General features: G+C 32.5%; 1 protein-coding gene across 2 annotated transcripts in view; it reads right to left on the bottom strand.

Annotated features, from left to right (window-relative positions):
- Nucleotides 1-21,610, bottom strand: part of LOC119836734 (insulin gene enhancer protein ISL-1) — a 45,844-nt gene extending 24,234 nt beyond the window's left edge. For both annotated transcript variants that reach the window (XM_038362175.1, XM_038362176.1), the window contains exon 1: nt 21,150-21,610. In XM_038362175.1, the coding sequence (XP_038218103.1) occupies nt 21,150-21,252 (103 nt within the window). In that variant the 5' untranslated portion in view covers nt 21,253-21,610. The remainder of the gene's footprint in view (nt 1-21,149) is intronic.
- Between the last annotated feature and the right edge of the window lie 1,438 nt (nt 21,611-23,048).

Genomic DNA, 23,048 nt, shown 5'->3' with positions numbered 1-23,048 from the left:
TATATATATATATATTGCACTCAATGGAGTTGCAGCCTTCCAATGCTGAAAGAATTTTTTAATCCGTGCAGTAGTTCTTGCGTGAAACGTTACAAACATACAAAAATACAAATACTGATTATAATAGTAGTGTAGATAAAAATATCACTAACTAAAATTAGCACCTTCAATATGTCACGATTCAGTCTTAATTCCTATGGGTTAAGAATGATAGTTTGAAATTAAATAACAAGATATAAAATTTCGCGAGTCCCAAAGCAGCACGCTCCTGCTAATTAATTAGAAAATAACCCACGCTTCATTTAATGGAACTAAACATACACAATACAATTTTATCTGGCGCTTTTTCAAAATCGATTGTAAATTAGTTGCGTATGTGTGTGAACGCACACAGCTACGCGGGGTTTAAAAATGTGCGTTAGAATTTATAGTGTCAATAATGAGTTCGGTTTTGTTAGGGTTGTCGCTATGCTGTTTATTTCCCTTTATTATTTTTTTATACAAACGATACAGAATAAGGTTTCATCGCTTGATGATAGTGTCCCTGATAGTTTGATCATGTCTGCCATCTACATTATTTCTCAATTTAACTAAAAGATAAAACAGAACACTCAGATTTATTTCAAGTCTATTAGACAACAGATTTATTTAAATGGTATAACTATATCGATATATAGTTTTAAGTAAAATATTTAAATAAATTGTTTGCAGGAAAATGAAAATTTACAAATCTATAATTTGGCAAGGTTAAACCGACCAATTGTACTAAAAAACAATTGAATTTAATATCAGTCACGTTAAGTCACGAATTACTCCGTAAAACACCAGCTATCCCCTACTTGAATTATTTTTCTATGTATTTATAAGAAATATTCGAATTGTTACTTTCAAAAATGCTAAATATATATAACTATGATAAAACATATCCAAGGTCATACTAGTTGCAATAAACATATTTTATTTTCGCATACTTCTTGTTTACCAGAAATGGAATTTAAATTGTATAATTATTTTTTTAAAATAGATTTTATATATATTTTATGTTGAATTATTTGTTAAAAAAGGCCTTCTTATTTTTGCCTTAACATTTTAAATTGTTACCTTACAGACACTTGAAAGAATTACCACTGCCAAGTTACTCGCTGGTTCAGTCGTATGAATAGTAATTATTACTTATTTAACAATATTATTAAACAAATAAATTCTATTGCAAACTTTGTACTAAGTAATTATGTTTTAACTAACTATGATTCGATAACCGATTTATTTCTCTTAAAATGTAAAATGTATTGAAAATGGGGTCGAGTTTATTGAAGTGAGGTGCACACCTAGAATCTAGTTTATTCAGTGATATTCAGCGAAGTTTTGAAAAAATAAACGCATTTAACATTTTATTTATTTATTTTATATTTTAACAATCATATGCAATCACGTGCCGTTAGATATATCTGATTATGTTAATAGAATATTTTTAAACTATAAAAATAATAAAAGCGACGAATTAATTCATCAATTCAGATCTTATCAATAAGGTTTATTGTTTTCCTTGTTTGTTATGTAGCTGGTAATATTTGAAATTCTGTTTCTCTCCTCAAATTTAAGATTTTAGAGTGTACTTATAGAAACCGTACGATAATGTGGTGTTGATATACTATTTTTTTTCCTTCTTTAAAATTTCTGGAATTTATTCTTATAATTTACGTTGGAAAAATATACGCAGAACAATAAAAATATGCTTATATCCGTAGTTTATTACTCTAAAACTTCATATACCATAACCTAATTATAAATTTAAGCAAGTGGCGACCTTATCGCCATACAGCAATTTCTTCGAGTCAAACAAACGTACAGAGACAAGTTAAATAAAAGGGGGGATGTTTGTCAATTTTAATCAAATTAGGTTCTCTGGATTTGGTGTTAAAGTAACCATTATATATATATATATATATATATATATATATAATATACGTTAAAAAATTAAAAAATGAACGATATTAAATAATTAAATCTTTATATTTCTGGTGTAAGATGAAATTTATATCCATGGGAAATTATTTAATTAAAATATAACTCACAATAGATAATCGCATTTTTTTAATTTATGTTATTTTGTTGAATATTGTATATCATTTTGTAATATGATATCTATTTAAATATCCAATGCAGAAATAGACCTAATATAGTATTTAATTAAATAAATGCTTACGAATGACCTCAATTAATCTGCGAAATATTCAGAAAAATTCCAATCAATACGGATAATTTAGATTTTATGACATTCATTGGCGTTTAAAATAACAAACATAAAAACAGTTTTTTTCGTTTTCTATTTTTAATTTTATAAAAATAAAATAAGAAAACGTTCGTTTTTATTTTTATTCCTTAAATATCGTGGGAATCGAATATATTTTGTTAATATACTTAAAAAGATTTAAATATGAAATAATTTGTTTCATCAACATTTTAAACATCATTTATTTAAAAATAATGCATCCTACTTTAAGAGACTTTTGAGACGTATTTAATTATTTACAGTTAGTAACATTACGGTCAATGACCTTAAAATTGAGGTCTAGCTCAAATTCAAATTCAAATTCAAATATACATTAATTATTGAGCTAGACTTCCTCTAGAAGCATTTTTGAATTAATTTCAAGACTTACATATATTTTGCTGGAGTTAAACAAGGAAAAAGAACCTTATAAAATTTCGAATACTGTAAATTACAGAATATATTTTAATATTTTTTATAATAATTTATAAATACAATAATAGTTTTAACCATTGAAATAAACTGTCTCACTTTAACCATCCATACCATTTTATTACATATTTATTGACATAAAATAATCAACAACAAAGCACTAATTAAGCCGCGAGTGGCAACCCTAAAGCCAATAATCAGAACGAGAGGCGGCGTACGTAAAGTGGCAACACAAAGACGCCGCGGCGTGTCGCGGCTTATCGCGCGATTATCCTGGTATCCAGTATTTCTTTAAGGGAAATGTTTCGACCATTAGACGCGGGAACATGCCCGTACGTAGCGCCCGCCATTTTGTACGTCACTTTCATCAAGGAGGTTTGTTGGAAATAAGAATATATTTTTTGAATTTCGAACCTTCATTTATAAGGATATGAATATGAGGATTGTAATGTGGTATTGAGATTTGTTAGACTAGTTCAATGATATTTTATGAACTTGTATAAAAAAGTCAAAGTATTTAAATATAAAAAATCACTGGTTCTGTGCACCCGAGCATCGGAACGATGTGAATGCTAGGAGATGTAAAGCTGAGCTTTGAATTGTAGTAAACAATAATCATATTTAATTTACCATACCACAGATAAACATTATCGGTAACGTTCCAGATTTAAAATAAAAAAAAAAAACACACGAAGTTCATCAAACCACAGACAAAAATTTTAAGTTTATACAATTGAATATTTATAATGTTACTTTCAAGGTCGCTTAAATGTCACACTGATATTATTACCGAGTTGTTTTTTCGTTTCAATCTAATTATTGTGAAGGTAATTTTATATCAATGTGCTTTTTCTTTGGTATAAATTTTAGGCAATGAACATTTTATATCATATATGTGCTTTTTACTGATTTAAGCAGCGTTTTTTTTTAATAAAAAAAACGCACCTTTTATAGAAAATATCGAATCGATAACTCGAAACATCTAATCCTGTCCCATATGCATAACGTTTTTATTCTATATTTTTTATTTAAGGTCAACGAATATATGATTATACAATATTTCGTTGAAATTTAAAAATAAATATTAAGATACGTGTATAAAAATTCTATTGAAATTTATCCATATTTAACTCAACATATATCTTTTATACAGATACATAAAGTAAAAAATATTATATTCACACATACTCATATAGCTAACGCTTACATAGATTTTTGTAATTTTTGCAAATCTCATCAATCTAGGTCTATGTGTTTTGAGTGGAAGGAGGTACTAAATTACGTAGTAAAGTTCTATCGTGATACACCGGTTAGCACATAATAACATCTCAATACAATTTCGAAAAAAGCATCCTTTTGAAAATATAAAAACAGAAACGTGCAGTGTAATGACTGGACAAACATATTAAATCAAATTTACACTGCACTTAAGATCCATACTCGCGTGAAGCGGTCGGACGTTGTATACGAAAAATGTGTTAAAATTTTCGTTTGCTGTTACGCGATTTTGAGCCCTGTTACACGTCTTGTTGGTTTGTCCGTTTGTTTATTGAGGACGGTTTAAAATTAGCGAGTCCTACCGCGGTATGTCAAAGTATTCGTGGGTAATAGTATGGGTAAATATTAAAAGTTAAATATGGTTTGAAATTTTTTTTTCTGTTTACTCCAAAGCGGTGGAGTGATGTATTCATTTTGAGGTAAATTCGTAATTAGATAGACGGTTGAGTAAAAACTGATATAATACGGAGCAAAAAAATGTACTAAAAAGTATTTATATAGCGCTGATATAATATTTAATCTCAGATAATATAATACTTTATTAATTTGACAAAGTTTTATGACTATATTCCATATATTATATGTCTTATAGCACTCTTGTGGTCAAGTGCGGATGCTCTTCGTATTTAAATGCTTTTTTGTTGTTTTGTCAGCACATAGTATTATTATTAGATGAATTAATAACATAACCAGTTTTCTTCTGTATTTTTCTTTAAAATAATAATTGGAAAATAACTACAGTCATAATTATATCATCTATTGAGATTTCATTGACATAGCTAAATAAGCTTATGTAAAACTGTATACAGAAAATTAATTCATAAATAAAATCACCATTCACGTATAAAATAAGAAAAATATAAACGCTAGTTTAAAAATCGAACAAATCCTCAAATCGGAAAGCACATGGGCCCTAGCTCGTTGACCCGAAATAAAAAAAAAAAACAAACGTAATTGGGTGACACTTCCGCCTACACTTAAGATCAGGACAGATACCTTATTAAAAAACCGGTCACCGGTCAAGTGTATGTCGCCTTTGTTTTTGGTCTGATTAATTTTTGGGTGTTTAGAACGTGGTGGTGGCAATGCTCTTCTTATATTTTTCTATAGATATTATATCTTCCCCTTTCCATTAAATAAATCTAGTTGAACAAAATATTATTTTTTTTTAAACTCAATAAGCAGTTGTTTTAATTTCATAAAACCTTATTTCAAATAATTAAGAATTTAAATAAAAACTTTATATTACATATTCTTTGTCGCTTGTTTTACGTGTGTTGAATTGAATGTTTTTATTATTCATGAGTTTCTAGTTGAAACTAGGTACATATAAAATTATTGTTTTTAATTTAAATAGACTATATATTTTAACTATTCGCTATTTAAACATGTTTTAAAATGAATTGAAAAGCTTACAAATGTACTAATATCGACTGTATCATAATACTCGTATATCATAATACATTTGAAATCATAACCCTTTGTCATGCTTTGTTGGGTAGAGTGCAGAAGTCATGTGGGTCACGTTTTATGGCAAATAACCATATTTAATGTATTGCTTAAAATGCATATCTTCGGAGCTAAATTTATATCTATTATAATACATTAATTGCATTGCAATGTACATATAATATTTGCGAATTTTGCAGTAGAACAGTGTCATTTAAACTATCTGTTAGCGCTATAGATTTTTTTTACATATCGTTTTTTTTAAAGATGAGTGTTGGAAATCATGAAGGACTTAGATAATTTTAGAACACACTTATGGCAATGGGAGAGGTTAATTGGTGGAATCATCATCATCAGCCCTTATATGTATGTATAACTGTGTAATATGACGATTCGAAAGTGCTTCTATAAGAAGTCTAATTGAATATATTAATGTTTGAGTTAGAGTTTGAATAAACTTCTATTCTCTCTTATTCTCTTCTAATAAATAACAAAATAACTGTACGTCTGTCTCTTCTTTGCATCTTTTAAAGATTGCTATTTACTTACTAGCTACTATTTCACGCCGGTCCTCGGTGTGAAGTACGAGCTGGCCCAATTCGTGCCGAAGCGTGCTCGACTCCCACATCAGAGTTAAATACATGAATAAAATACCAGGCCTACATCATCGTAATATCCAATCTTCGAATTCAATGATATATCAATAATAACAATAATCTTCGATCAGGTGAAGCTCGACGCCATATTTTAATAAAGATGGCGGCCGATACGCGGATGTAGATGTCAAATCGACGAGCAGAGGTTTATCTGATGGAATGAGCGGGCCATGGAGCGGGTTGGGTGCGCTAAGCGGACGCGGGGGCGGTTTTTAAAAAAATATATGATACGTTGTATAGTGAAGATTTAACTTGCATAAACTGCAGGTTGTTGGGAGACTTATTAAAATCAAAATATCGCTATTGAAATTCCTTAATTAGTGTTATTCGTCAGTGTCTTCTAATATTATATACTTACGAGAAAGTATGTTTGTTTGTCTTCTTTCATCTAAGCGGGCCGATTTTACATCGCAGCGGAGCGATTAATATAAAAATATGGGCATATTTTCCGCAGCTCGACGTCAAACATTCATTTTGCATGAAAAGAAAAGTAGGGGGTGACCAGTCAAAGCTGAACCATCCTAGCTCCTTCATGAACCTAAGCAGCCTATGAGGGCTTCTGAAAACCTTAGGGAGGGACCTAGGTGAACGCAAGCGGAGCGATTATATTGAAGTGTCTGGAGATAGTTAAAAGGCTAAAGTGTGTCATAGGCTACTTTTTACTCATTCATGGGTAATCCTTTTGACCACGAAGGGCAAGCCGCAGGCGGAAAGCTAGTGATTTCTAATTTAAGCTCTATACAAAAGACACATGGAAAGGTACCTACGCCATATGAAAGATTGTACCTTCTAGCCAAAACGCTTATAGCGATTTCATAAGCGTTATAATCCGCTGGTGTCCTAGCCACGGTACAGTAGCATGAAATGATTCATATAGATAAGTTCTAATGACTTGTAAGTTTAGCTTCTCACGCTTGACTCATGCTCGGGATCTTGCTTAGCTCGAGATAAGGTTGCTAAGTTACGCCCGCGGGTTCGCTTAGATACATATGGGTTTGTGTTGGATTTATCTATTACTAGCTGCGCCCCGCGGTTTCACCGGCATAAGTCTGTATTCCGTAGGATTATCGGGATAAAAAGTTGCCTGTATGTTATTCCAGTTATCTAGCTATCTAGGTACCAAATTTCATTGCAATCGGTTCAATAGTTTTTGCGTGAAAGAGCAACAAACATACACACATCCTTACAAACTTTCGCATTTATCGTATTAGTAGGATCTATTAATGCTAAATTACATGTGAAATATATATTATTTATAGTATCATATATATTTTATTTTATATTTCGTATTACATATACACTCTATCCTACTCCTCTCCTCTATCTAATTTCTCTTCGTACCTCCTTCTCGGAAGAAATATCTATATCTCATAAGACCGCCAATTATTTAGTTCGTAATGTTATAAAATTTTATTGTAGTATTTTTTAGAGCTATAAAGAATAAAAGAATGAATAAATAAATATTTTTTTTAGAACTAAATCAAATTTCAATGATATTATATGTGAGGTAAAAATTTTTTAAAAACCATTTTTTTTATTTTTATTAAATTCATTTAAAATAATTACACTAAACAGTATACCAAATAAACACTAAACAACAAATCAAGCAAAATGGGTCCAGCCGTTCTCAAGGTATAAAGAGATTAATAAACGCGACTTTTTATATTTTATTTTACAAATATAGATACATATTTTTATTAATTATCCCATATTAATTGGTAAAATAAAAATAATTGTAAAATGTGAAACGTTATATTAACGCTGTTGTGAAGGATTTTTATTTAAGCACATTGTATGTCGGATTACTTCGGCTAAGCTGAGCTTAAGTTAAGCTTGTGCCACACTTGGTCATTGAATCGAAAAGTTATGAAATTTTGTTTAACTTACTTTTTTTTTGATAATTAGAATGGTTATTTTGCTTTTTAAGAAAATATTCGCAGAAAATAATATTATAGTAGTTACTTCTTTGCGAATTCTTACATTAAATACTACAGCATATTATACCTTATTTTTTAAGTTAATAATAAACTATATATATGTATATTATTAACTTTAAAAAATTTGACAGCAAGCGTGATAATGACAGTAAAAAAACTTATATGAATTGATAAATGTGCTAACCATACATGTCTTTAAAACTAATTTTACTTAATTTTTAGTTTTATAGCATTAAGCTGTTTTATAAATGAGTTTTTTTTTCTATTCTTTAAAAATTTTTCAAACTAACTTTATTTAAAAAATAGTTATTTCATGCACTAGGTATAAATAGTATATCGAGATTATTACATTGGTTACCTTATTTTTGCATAATACATACATACCTTATTCCCATAACTATAAATTATAATTTAATTTTAAGTTTTATAGCATTGAAATGCTTTTATAAATGAGAAATTTTTTGAAAGAATAAAAAAAATTCGATCACGGGGCGGGATTCGAACCCGCGTTTCTTGCCTAACCGTAGCAACGCCTAGCCTCTCCGCCACCCGTGATCCTGCCACAGTAATCGAATTTCTTCTACTCTTTCGGTTTCATGTGCCTAAGGGGCACCCCACCAAAAAAAAATCTCATTTATAAATTATGCATTTAACCTCATATTCTCTCGCTCGTTGTGCTCCCAGCCTAAGATCAAAATAAAAAAAACCAAGCCCGCTACCGTAAAGGTTTTATGACAAGGATAGTAAAAGGTTAGTCCGGATTATAAAAGCCTTCTGTTCAAATGTAAGTTGAGACAATTTTTTCCTTGACGTCTGTTTAACGAAAAATATATAGTTGACAACCCTAATTCAATATTTAAAAAAGATTTGATACCTTTTTTAATAGTATATAACAAAATCAATTTATCTGTTGGTTTGTCAAAATGGTAGAATCTATGGAATTGTAGTGTGCAGGTATTTTGGATACTATATCCTACTAATATTATAAACGCGAATGTTTGTAAATATGGATGGATGCATGTACATGTTTGTTGCTCTTTCACGCAAAAACTACTGAACCGATTGCAATGATATTTGGTACGTAATACGTACTAATATTAGTAATTACGTAATAATATTAGTAAAATACTGAGTGACCCGGCTAATAACTAATCTTATCATTTAGGGGTATGAAAGATCGTCGATAATACTCGACACTCAGACCCAATATGCAAGTAAAATAAAAAAAAATGCCGATTTAACCGTTTCGGACGTGTTTAGTTATAAACCGTGACACGATAACCGACTTCAAAAGTGGAGGAGGTCCTGAATTTTTTTTTTTTTTGATTTGAAAGTTGGTGATTCCCGTGTGGTTTCATTAAAATATGGTTTAGTTCTGACAATTTTATGGCGATTTAGATTCTTATTACAAATATATAGTTTACTAACTGTATCCAGATCAACGCGGTTCTAAGATCTTGATATATAATATACGTAGTGGTACATTTTATCTATATATACATAAAAATTAATCCCTCTGTCCCTTGTCCTCATGTTCTTTGTCCTCATTCCCTCCACTTTTACTATATAAAACCTTAGACATAAATGGCGGTGATAAAAACAAAAAAACATGAAAAATCACTTTTTATTGTCTTCATAAAAATCGAACAAACCTACAACCGGTTCGACTATAGGAAAAATATTGAACGTCAAGATGTCGACTTCCGAAATTCAAAAAAAGAACACAAAACCATCGTCAGCCAAATCTATAAATCATTAGCTGGGGCAGAGACAATGTTTCAACATGGTCAATGACTTACGGCAGGGTAGAGACAAAAAAAAATCTTCCACACCGGATATTAACGGCCAGGCGACAAAATTCTGGCGCCTTATTTTTTTTTTACACAAAATATAGCCGAAAGTGAAAGGAAAAAGGTTTTATTTCAAATAAGTTTAGAACGTATTTGGACGTTGAGATGTCAACTATTGTTTTAACGCGTTGGTTGCTCAAATTTCTTAACAAAAACTGGATTAGAATATTTTGATTGTGGTTTCCAAACAGAATATGACTGCAAACAATGCGTTAAAGCTTAAATAATTTATACACACATACTATATTTATAAACCTGTTACACTTTTCTATCGTATTAGTAAATAGATCGAAATTATTTTAAGATAATAATTTATCATATTCAATAATTCAATACGAATAATTATTTAGAATACTATTGGATTTAAATAAAATGATACGTAATAGAAGGTAGCTACCTAATTTTTATAAATGTTATTTTTGTACATAGAGTAAAAAAAGTATCCATAATTAATTATCGTAGGTAATAAGTTTACATAAATAATGTATTTTAAACTTTTCGTTGAAAGAAATAGCTAGTACGCTTAAAACAAAAATTGTTCTAAACTATAATGTCTCAATAAAAAAAAAAAACACTATTTCTTAGCACCTTAAACAATAATTAAATTATTTACGGTACGTCTTAAAACCACCAACATGCATGACTCAATTAGAAAATATTTACAAAACGGTTAAAACAAACATTCTAATCAAATTTGGAGATTTGGCGACAGGTATGTACGAGGCGCCACGCTTATCACGTCTTTTGTTGGTGCAGCTAAATATTTAGGTGATTGGTCATAGCCCATAGAATACTGCATCCCAAGAAAAAAAAAGTAAAAAAAATGTTGTCTCTAGTCGCAACAATAGCGCGCTATGGAGATGTCAGTTTAATTTGACAGCTGTCAATAGGGGCGTTGTTTGTGGCAAATTATGATTGACCGTTGTGATAGGTTTGTGAAATATTATTGTTTTCGCTCTGTGATTCGGCGATGTTAAATGTTTCAACTATCATGTGTTTGTGTGAAAAAAAATCTACAGGTAAGTGCGTAATTGGTTTGCTGTTGTACACAATTTCAATTAAAATATCACGCAAGGGTATTTTATGCACAAATAGCTTATTGTATGCACATTAAAATTGATGTGGATATTTTTCATCCAGATATTTCCCAAATAAAGTAGATAGGGTGTTGGTATCTTGTCAAAATATAAATTTAAATATAGGATTTGAAAGTTTTGGTGTTTCGGATTTGTCTATTTCTTTTTTTTTAATGGTAACTAGAAAACTGAGGTTTTTATCTTCTTTATAATTATTATATAGAATATATACAAACTAGATACAATATTGTGAAATTATAATAATAGAGCAACAAGAACGTTACACACAACGTTACACACAATGGCGTTGTTCGTACCTACATTAATAAAACGCAATAGGTAGGTACAATCGAAATAAAAATCCGAAGATTAAATAAACGGGTTCGTGTAACCTCGACTTATCGACTGTCCACCATAAAGGACCTATAACGTCCACAGATTATAAAAAAAAGAAACAAAAGAAATGTCAGAAAAAATCCCGCTTTATCTCTGGACGGCGCCAGTGGCGGGGTGTTTTTTTAAAGCGAAATTCAGGCCTCTGCCTCTTCTGTAATTGACAGAATTTACGCATCCGATAAGGAGGTTTATTAAACTGGTTGATTTTACGTTTTTCTTTTTTTTTTTTTGTTTTTTTTACATCGTTTTCAATGTTCTATGGTCAGTCGTTGTTGGTAGATATAATTTGCATATTAAAAACGTTAAATTAACATTTGTTGCCACGTTCCAAGTTTGATTTCGTAATGGTTAGTTTTTTTATGTGAGATTTGGTAACGGCGAGCTGTGGAAATTCTATTTTTAAACTTTCACAGTTACGGGTTATTGTATTTTATTATATTCTCATTGTAAATTAATTGTTTTTAATTGAAATTTAAGTAAACGATTGCAAAGTTTCGTATTTTTCGACGTTTTCCAGTTATGTAATTAGAAAAAATATTTAGAGTACATATAATAAAAGTAAAAAGTTAACTATTTAATACTCAATATTAGTATACCTACCAAATACTTAATCTAGCTAGTTGTGAAATTAACGTAATTTTAGGAACTTTTTAGCTCTATAATTGCATCTATAAAGATAAATGAATTCAATACATATTTTTTACCATTCTCGCTATATTTATAATAACTACGCAATAAAGTATATAAATATTGCAATCAGTCCTGAAACAGGTCCAGATAGAAAAAAATAAAAATTGAAAGCTAAAAAGTTTCACTTTCGGAATTGAATTCCGGGCCCATATAAAAATTGGATCAACGTACAGACGGGCATGCCGACCAATTTTATATATAGATCAAGATAACGCACCTAACACCTACACGGCGCGGGCGCATCAAAGTAGGGATTTTAGGCTGTCCTCACACGTAGCGCGTTAAACGCTATTAATACGATGTAGCCTAGAACTACTGAAATTTCTATACTAATCAAAAGTTCAAGCGTTTGATTGATGCATACACGCCAAGTCTCAGGAAGAAGAGGAAATGATAGAGGCTATATTAAAAGCAGTGGTGGCTCAGTGGTGAGAATTTCGGACTTTAAATCGATAAGTCAGGGTTCGAGACCGGGCGAACGTGCAAGAGCGTGATTTTTCAATTTATCTGCGCAATAGGATAACATCATCACTCAAATAAAAAAAAACATCGTGAGGAAACCGGCATGTCCAAGAATCAAAAGTTCGACGACATGTGACAAAAGTTCGACAGCGTGGGGGATTATGGCCCGAACCCTCATAAGAGGCCTGTGTCCCAGCAATAGGAACTTATATGGGCTGATGATGATGAAGCTACAGTTAGTTCGGTACACAGCCTACTTTTAAGACAAAAAACCACTCGATGCAAACCGCTTGGTGTTCAGAAAGCCGCTTGGTGTGTTAACAGCCTAAGTCTACCCCTTTCTTATCGTGCTATCTCATTAAGCCTTAAGTTATTGGCTCAGGCGCCAATGAGAGGTCTTCCTAATTAGCAACAAAAATTGATCGTTACTACCAAATATGAAGTGATTAAGGACTATTATGGTTCATTGAATCTGTATATTGCTAATATTAAAGATACTTTGTCACGCGTGAACTGCTGAATCGATTCCGATGGATTTTCTTAAGTATCAACTTCTTTATCTATTTATCTATCGGTTTCGCAAAGGCTTCCTGACGAGAAAGTTCTATAATGTAATGCTTAGAACGTAAAAATTGTTTTCAATGTAGGATTGTAATATTTAATGTCGAGCACGCTTCGGCACGAATTGGGCCAGCTCGCACCGGGGAAGTACCACACCGCCACAGAAGATCGGCGTGAAATAGCATTCTGCTGTGTTGCGTTCAGTGAGTGGGGGAGCTGGAGGCCCATATCCTTTTCCTTATCTTTCCCAGTCCATTCCTTTATTAACATCATCAATCATTTTCTTATCCTTTTCCCCTTCAAAAGCTAGCAATGTATTTGCCGCGGCCCTACCTCTACGAATGTTCATGGGCGGTGGTGATCGCTTACCTTCAGGCGAACCACCAGCTGGGTCGCGGACGTATTTTAACCAGCTCCCGTGGCCCCTTCACTCAAGTGGCTCGACGGAACACAGTGGGGTTTTGGTCGGTAAGAATCCGACATAACCCACAGCTCCATCCCCGGGGGCCGTGGGTATCTATGCAAGATTTCCCCACTATAAAAAAAGGGCGAACCACCAGCTCAGTTGCCCGCTACGACATAAAATAATACAAAGTTCACAGCGGCCCTGTCTTTTTCATCTTCTTAAGATTAGTTTTTATAAAACAGAAAACGGTGAACTACATAGGTGCCGACCGAGGTTGTCTCTTGTTGCGTCACGTACGTTTTATTTGCTTAGATATCAGGAGATTTGATTTTTTTATTGACCATTGTAAATATGGCTTCGTCGATAAATGCTGCATATAAGGGTTGGGATATAAAGGTTTTGTAATGAAGACTTGTCTATACTAATATTATATAGCTGAAGAGTTTGTTTGTTTAAAAATTAAAAAGTTTTTAACGGTTTGTAAACGCGATTTATTCATTATATTATTAACCCGACGTTTCGAACACTTTACGTTTACAGCGAGCGTGGTCATGGGGAGACATTAATAATATAATGAATAAATCGCGTATAAAATCCGTTAAAAAGATTTTAATTTTGAAACAAACAAACACAAGAAAATACTAGTTTGTTTTTTTGTTTGAACGCACTAATCTAATGAACTACTGGTCCGATTTGAAAAATTCTTTCAGTGTTAGACAGCCCATTTATTGAGGAAGGTTATCGGCTATATACATTCCACGGTCGAAGCCGGGGCGGACCGCTAGTTAATAAAATGAAGCTAGAGATTTGTTTGAACCCGCGAACCTCAGTAACTACTGGTGCGATTTGAGAAATTCATTCAGTGTTAGATAGTTCAATTTATAGATCAAGGCTGTGGACTATATGGCGATGATGACGTGTGTGAAACCGCGCGGCATCGTCTAATTTATAATTTAAATTAATCTAGTTCTAAAACTATCTAATTGTAAATATTCTTCAAAATTTCTCTACCTAGTTTTTATGTAAGCGCTACACAATTCACTTTATATTTTATCATAAACCTGCAGCGTTTCCCAATCAAACTTAACACCATCAAAATTTGTTAAGCGACGACGCAAAAACAGACAAACAGGTTTAAATACATTATTACGCCCATCTAATAGTAGCGAAGGCACCATCGCGTAGGTACCTACCGAAGTCCAGAATCCGTCGGCATCGGCAAAGCAATTTAGTATGGAGGTGTGAAGCTACCGATTTCACGTAACAATAAAATCTGTGTGGTGGTCCCTTTACTAATATTTATAAAAACCCCTGGAATGCCTCGAGATGAGACGGTTTTACAAAAAAAACTCTTTAACCGACTTTAAAAATGGCGGTTGTCGATTTAACACGTAGGCAAGTATAGTAAATATACATCTAAACCAATATTATAAAGAAGCATTTGTGTTTTTATATATAGGTATGTTTGTAATGATTACACAAAAACTGCTGAACCGATTGCGAAACCGTCAAGCTATTAGAAAGTTGCATCTTCAATAAGCGACATAGGCTATATATATATACCACGGGCGAAGACAGGGCGAACTAGTAATATGTAATCTTATAAATGTACCAGCTGCGCCCCGCGTTTTAACTCGCGTAAGTCCGGATCCCGTAGGAATATCGGGATAAGAAGTAACCTTTATGTTATTCCAGTAATCTACCTGTCTATATACCAAATTTCATTGCAATCGGTTCAGTAGCTTTTGCGTGAAAGAGCAACAAACACACACATCCTTACAAACTTTCGCATTTATAATATTAGTAGGAAGTAGGATTTATGTATATATTGATTGAAAAAGTCATGAGTCAAAAATTTTTTGTTAACTAAAACGAATTTAGAAGAAATAGACATATTATTATAATGTTTCTTTGCATTTGATAAAAGGATAGTTATGTCGCACCCCCCTTGAACTAGTGACATATGTTTATAAGTAGATAATACGCAACTACTGTGTGTTTGTCTGTGATAAGAGCGTTATGTATACACATGTTGTAGTTTACCCCCTATTTGAGGGTAGTCACGTGGAAAATGGACGATTAGCATATATTGTGTTTTTTACCGACTTCAAAATAGGAGGTTATCAATTTGATTGTACTTCTAGGGTTTGCCTCGGAATTTTCGACTGGGTAAAGCGATTTTGATGTAATATTTTTTAAATGAAAGCTGTTTGCCTCGTGTGGTCTCATTAAAATGTCCAGTTCTGATAATTTAATGATAGTTTAGTTTTTTCATAAATAATAATGCAAGGTACAGCAACAATTAAAATCCGATTTTAAAAATTATTTCACCATTAGAAAGCAGCAACTTCACTGAGCGACATCTAACTATAATCCTACGAATCCTACTTATATTATAAATGCGAAAGTTTGTAAGAATGTGTGTGTGTTTGTTGCTCTTTCACGCAAAAACTACTGAACCGTTCGCAATGAAATTTGGTACGTAGACAGCTGGACAACTGGAATAACATATAGGCAACTTTTTACCCGATATTCCTACGGGATACGGACTTACGCGGGTGAAACCGCGGGACGAAGCTAGTATTGTTACAAGCTAAAACTTAACTGAATATAGTTGTGGAGGAAAGAAGGTTATGCATAGAATAAAGACTTTATTTATTTGTAAGATGGTTTCGAGATTTATTTTTTTCTTCTCTATTGTATTCAATTATAATTTTTAATAATAATGCTGTCAAATGGCTCAAATAGTGAATCTACTTTAGAAGCAAGCTGTTTCTCCTAAATACAGGTTGCCCTGCAATCTAGCTAGGGAAACATCGGCTTGATATATGTTAACTTTAAAAATATATGTAAGACAAACCGTTTATATAAACTAAATTGTAATTGCTATAAATTGTAATTTTAAAAATGTCAAAAATGTATGTATGTATGTATGAAATAAATTGAAATAAATTGAATTGAATTTAAAAAGCAATACCATTGACTCTGTATAATCCACAACTTAATCTCCTTTTTATACCAATTAATAACACTTCCAAAACATATTATTACAATGAATAAATCCGTTAAAAACTTCCATACAAAGTCTACCACCTAAGACGGTGATGCTATTTGTCTTTTATATTATTTAGCGGCCGGCCCTTGCAATAACCAGTTGCAGTTAAATGGGCGAAATCTAAAAATATCCGGCTATTTGCTGTGATACTTAGCGCTTAATAAAACATACTGTATGCGCAGGCGCAGCGCTGACTCCTCGATGCGTTGCGCTTTGGCGGAATGAGTTATTGTGGAACTGCATGGTATGTTCTAGAACTATTCACTTTTGAAATATGTACATAATTTTGAGATTTTTTTTCTATTCTTAAAATATTTCTCGGTTATAAATGATTTCAATGCAAAGATCACAATTAGATTTAGTACAATTGTTGAATATTTGATTGGTTTAAAAATGATTAATGTATCAAGTGTTTTATGAGATACAGAGTACATTTTTAAACCGAAAGGCATGACCCGTCTTTTGAGATAGTTGGATAAACATTACTTATTTGCTACATGATAAGTAAACCCAGTTTACCTATAGTTTTAGGAATCCATGTTTTAGGTACTCTTGGAGTTTGTTAACAATATGTCCTACTAGTTTTGCCCCGCGGTTTCACTCACGTCGTACATGATATAGCCCAAAGTCTTCCTTCGTGAATGAACTAAGAATTGAAGACAATAATAATGTTTTAATTCGAACCCTTAGTTTCTTATATTGACGCGTTCAAACAGACTTTAAGCTCTATATATATATATTAGTACAGATAGCATAGATGTATAAAAACAAATCATAACAAAGCTATTCTTTAGTGGCTTCTCACCGTAACCAGTTTATTGGTTTTTGCGTAAAAAACTAACAGACATTCACATCATCATATTTTTTTATTCCAAAACTCAAATAAACATATGTTTATTGAACTAGACTTCGTTTAGAAACGCTTTTAAATCGTCGTATTGCATAGAAATTAGTTACCACCGGTTCGGAAAGCAGTTTCTACAAAAATCCCACAATATTTATGTACCATTGAATGAATGTTTCCCACGAAAAGATGAATAATAAATCTATATATTTAGGCAATAAAATATGCCGTTTCTGCAAGTTAAATATTGTTTTTTGAAGGAATATGGATGTTTTATAGACCTAAAGCGATAGTTAGAAATTTTTTTTTGGTTGTGTGTATATTCTAATCTTGTAAAAAAATTATTTTGACAGAAGTTTATATATTGAATAGACCAATATTAGTTTCAACTTATATTAACATTTTAACTGATAAATACGCTGTTTCGGGTCTATCCGCACATGTAACCGGCAAGTAACATAGGTATTTTAAATGTAATAGTGTTTTTGATACGTTTTTAAAGAATAGAAAAAAAATAATCACGAGGCGGTATTCAAACCCGCGTCTTTTTGCTCAGACCAAAGAAATCCCGCCCCAGTAATCGAATTTCTTCTACTCTTTCAGTTTCATGTGTCTATGGGACACCCCTCGCCATAGAGGTTGCTAAATAGGTTTTATACTGACATAAACAGTTGACGAAATATACGCATATAAGAAGTAGGTAAGAAATGTCATACTGCCTCTTTGAAAATCCACATATAAATTTTTTTAGTTTACGCAAGCGAAGTCGCGGGTGGAAGCTGGTATATAGTTAAAGAGGGAATTCGCTATAATATAATACAATCATATTTTTCGTCAGACATTTATGTTAATAATATTATGCTGATATTAAATAAAATATGTGTTTGTGTGTTTATCGGTTGTCTACTTTCCATAGAACAAGCTTTTCTTAGTCTGGGACTAAATTCGAAAATGAGTAGGTAAATATTTAAATATTTCAATGATTGTTATATAGAAATTCAAGGGCCATTATGTATATTTGTATTTTAATAATAATATCCTTAGGTTTTGGCGAAAACGTGCTTTTTCATGTCGGACATTCATGTCATAGCGGGCAACTGAGCTGGTGGTCCGCCTGATGGTAAACGATCACCGCCGCCCGTGAACTGAGCAGAGGTAGTGGCTCTGCGGATGCGTTGCCCGCTTTTAAAGGGCAAGAGATAAAGAGATACGGCGGCGGGAATAAAGGAATGGACTGGAAAGGGTGCGGAAAAGGAGACTCCGGCTTCCCTACTCACTGGACTCTCGTGTAGCATGCTTATTTCACGCCGGTTCCTGTGGGGGTTGGTTGCCCAATTCGTGCCGAAGCGTGCTCGACTCACACTAAAGTGTGCGTGTTTGTTTGTCTATCTTTCATGTGATTTTATGCTATGATTTATGTGTCTGGAGATAGTTAGGAGACTGAAGAGTGACATAGGCTACCTAGCAGCGTTGAAACATCTCATTCCCATTTTCTTTAGCCAAGCGGACAAAGCCGCCGGCGCAAAGCTAGTGGTTCTATATTTCTGTATCAATATAAAACACTTTTGCCCTTATGTACACTTATTGCACGAAGTTGGGTCGAAAAACTAGTATATATATTTAAGGCTGAACCACACCTGCTGTTAAACGGTTAATTATGTAACTAATTAAATAAATTGTAATTAAATTAAACTATTATTTTGATCGATGCTTCGTTAGCAGCTGTTAGTCCGAGAGGTGGTTGGGATATTTGTTGATAATTCATTTTCTATGTTATTTATACGTTGGAATTTTTTTAAGGCTTCTTAGAAATTATGCTTCACTTGTATGTGTTGAGATAATCATTTTATGTTCATCATTTTATCTTTTCATCATTTTTTATTATTTGTTTTATGAAGAACTAGCCGCTGCTCCCGACTCTGTCCTCTTTGTTTTGGTAAAGAAATAGGAAGAAATCTGCTACTTAAGAATGAATTAGCCTCCTAATAAAAATAAATTTCAAAATCCTAAGTGTGACAAACGAACAAACAAACAAAAAAATTTAATCACTTTTTCTGGCCGACTGACTGAAAAAAACTATTTGTGCGAATGATTTACTGATGACTTACTAGATGTATTTATAGGACTAATTATTTCCGTCTTTCTATTTTTTAACCTGACATGGCAATAACAATTTTAATTAAAACAAGTTATTAGAGTCTAGACCTTGTTTATGGTCCAATAGACCATGCATATTTTTTTAAATGAACTTATAGTCTATTGGACCTACAAACCTTGTAATTTAATATATAAATTTATATGCGCGTCTAAAAACAACAACTTAAAATAATATTTTTAATTAGCTTTAGAATAAATAAAATTTAAATTTAAGAATATCACAAAATAAAGTCAAGGTACCAACGTGAAGAAAAAAAAATCACGAATAAATCACGTAACCCCAAACTGCGGGGGTTGCATTAGCAGAAATAATGCCCGGGCCGTAACGACCCCCGTTTATAAATCAATCAACCCCCCTTACATTACGTTTATTGGTTAAACTTGGCGAGATTGGATGGATTTTGGATTTTTGATTAGTGTATTGTTTTTGAATGGAAAAGTTACGGTCCATTTATAAATGAGAAGTCTTCATTGTTTGTTGCTTTTTGGGTAAGTTATTGTAATACGAGTTTTCAGTAAAAGGCGTACATATTTATTGCATAAAAGAGCTTTTATTTTGATTCAAAGTAAATTATTCAGAAACGATTTATAACCAATTGATAATCTAAAATTTTTTTGACAATTTATTCAGTTGTATTTAAAACTATCGTTATAAGATTAAGCACACAATTCTCGAGTATATATGAAAAGAAAGAAATAATTAAGTTTTCATCACAATATTATATCACCATATACGTCGGTAACACACAATAAACAATACGTAATTAATTCGCAGAAATATAACTTTAAAACTATCTGTCTATTATCTCTCCTTGAATGACCTGATAAAGTACTAATAAAGAAAATAAAAAATACATCAAATTTCTCGTTCTGAGAGTACAAACCTACATTATTACGTTATAACAAGAGCTCACGTTAATGTCCCGGTGGTATGAAGCCGCTAATCAGAGATACAGATCAATTTTTTTTTTCAAGAAAATAACTCAGCTGTTACGAGATTTTAATCAGAATTAGCAGATTGCTCTCCGATACAGCATCGGCGTTAGGTTCAACACAATATCGCCATGCGGGATATCTTCAATAACATATTGTTTGAAGCCACACGTTCGATTTTATTGAGATAAATGTGGAATTTTAATTATTAATTTATTTCTACGTATATATTATACTCGTGTTTTAATTGGAACGGTGGATAGTCTCATCCGATCGATATAAATGTTTTTGGTTTACACATTAAAAATGTTTAATGTGAGTCGTAAAACATACAGGTAGGTACCTGTATGTTTTACCTACCTACTTACCGAACAATTTTAGATAAATTATGTGCATCGCTTATTTTATTGCTTTAGAAATTTCCTTTCATCAAGAGACTTTCCGTATTAGATAACTAAAGATATATTTTTATCGACTGACATTTCGAATGCTTGAAGGAAATGTACAACCTACTTTAGCACAATTGACATTTATTATGTCTGTATGTCGGATATCAATTTGTTTTAATAAAACAAACAAACAACAACGGTAGAATCGTTTAAGGAAAAAAAAACCTCTTTGACCATTACATTTCTTGTTATATCACTAAGAATTTGTTCAATGAGTGTGTACCTAGCCAAATTCTCTGTACTCACTCGGCATCATCTCCACATGGGAGGAGGTGTCCATGATGTTGTGATGGTGCAGCATGTCTGGCGGGGATTGCACCATCCCGCCACCACCGCTGGCCATAACCATCCCTGTGTCAGGTCCTACCACCTGCGTCTGAACACACGGGTCCGAAAAACCCAATCTCAGCTTTAATGTCAACTAAAACGCGCTAGCAATTTCGGGTTGAGTTTATTTCTTCTGCACGATTTTTGAACTTCTGTTTTCTCTACTCTCTTTCTCATACACCAAACTCACAACGGTTCGTCTTAGCACAGTTTTAACACTAATAATTATGATCGATTTAATGCGTAGATAAGGCTATTAATACTATTGAACTCAATGGTACTATCACAAAGAACACTAACACTATTCCGTTCTTAGGCACTTCGTCATTTTTTTTTTAAATCAATAAAAAAAATAAAAGAGCAACACACCCTCTCGCGGCAGAAGCCAAGCCCATACTGCCGTACTATATGTATAATTCTATGGATCGACGCCAAAGCGCATGAGTGAACCGGCCCTCTTTCTGATTGGCCAGCGTGTAGAACGCCTCACCGAACGCCGCGCCGCGATTGGCCGCGAGCTTCCCATTTTCCCGCCCCGCGGTTATAGACCCTCACAAAATGGCGACCCCCTCGCAGGCTTTTGATGTTTTTTTGAACATTTTCTTGGGTAAAAAATAATCCTGTTCAGATATAATGAGTATGATTTATGTTTCGGTCCTTTTGTGGTCCGCAATCTAGTTTTGTTGATCTTTGATGTTTTAGGTTTTGATCGTGGACTGATTTGAATATTGGCTCTCGCTTGCTGATCGCAATTGTGAGTATTCGAATATGGATTCATTGGTGAAACTTCAGCTCGGGTTAAAAATATGAAATTATTAGATTTTTTTTTTCTTACCCATCAGTATTGGGTAGTTATGCTTTTTTAGTGTTCACTGGTAAATTATTTCTTCTAAGAGTTCACTTATTTGCGTATTGATATAAGTTATTATAAAAATAACAATTGTTTACTGTACTAGAAACAGATTCTTACGAATTGAGTTTTTTAGTTTGTGTGTGTGTATTAAAGTTTTGGCATCTATTTAACCGATTTTCAAAAAGATATATTATCACACTAATATAATAAATGTGAAAGTTTGTTTGTTTGGATGTCTGTCCGTCAATCACGCTGTAACTACTGAACCGATTTTGATGAAATTTCGCACACAGACAGGGAATGAGCTGACCTGAGTGATAGGATACTTGTAGATAGCCCACTTATTGAGGAAGGATTTAGCCTATATAACATCAGGTACTACGTGGATAAAACCGCGGGGCACAGCTAGTTATGTATATTATTCACATGAAAAACTTATTTCGTATACTATATTAGATAATTATTTACATTATATTTATTTATTTATTTCAGGAACTTTAAAATTGTCCGTAATTGATATGATAATCATCAAATGATTTACTTATTTTGAAAATTATTTTATTCCTAATTGCTGTTTCAATCCTAGTAATATCTGAGTCATATCTATACTAATATTATAAAGCTGAAGAGTTTGTTTGTTTGTTTGAAAGCACTAATCTCAGGAACTCCTGGTCCGATTTGAAAAATTCTTTCAGTTTTAGACAGCCCATTTATTGAGGAAGGCTATATATGTAAGACGGGCGAAGCCGGGACGGACCGCTAGTTTGATATACATACGTAGATAACCTGAGCGAGAGAGTGACTTAATAATAATGTTAGTATATTAATAGATAAGTTCACAGATTACCTAAGTAAATACATATATTTGTTTATGTCGGGCAACCTAGCTGGTGGTTCGCCATATGATAAGCGATCACCACCACCCACCATGGGTTCATAAAGGAATGGACTTGGATGATGAGGAT

The sequence above is a fragment of the Zerene cesonia genome, chromosome 25, assembly GCF_012273895.1.
Source record: "Zerene cesonia ecotype Mississippi chromosome 25, Zerene_cesonia_1.1, whole genome shotgun sequence".
NCBI classification, from domain to species: Eukaryota; Metazoa; Arthropoda; class Insecta; order Lepidoptera; family Pieridae; genus Zerene; species Zerene cesonia.
This window is presented reverse-complemented; position numbering and strand designations above follow the sequence as displayed.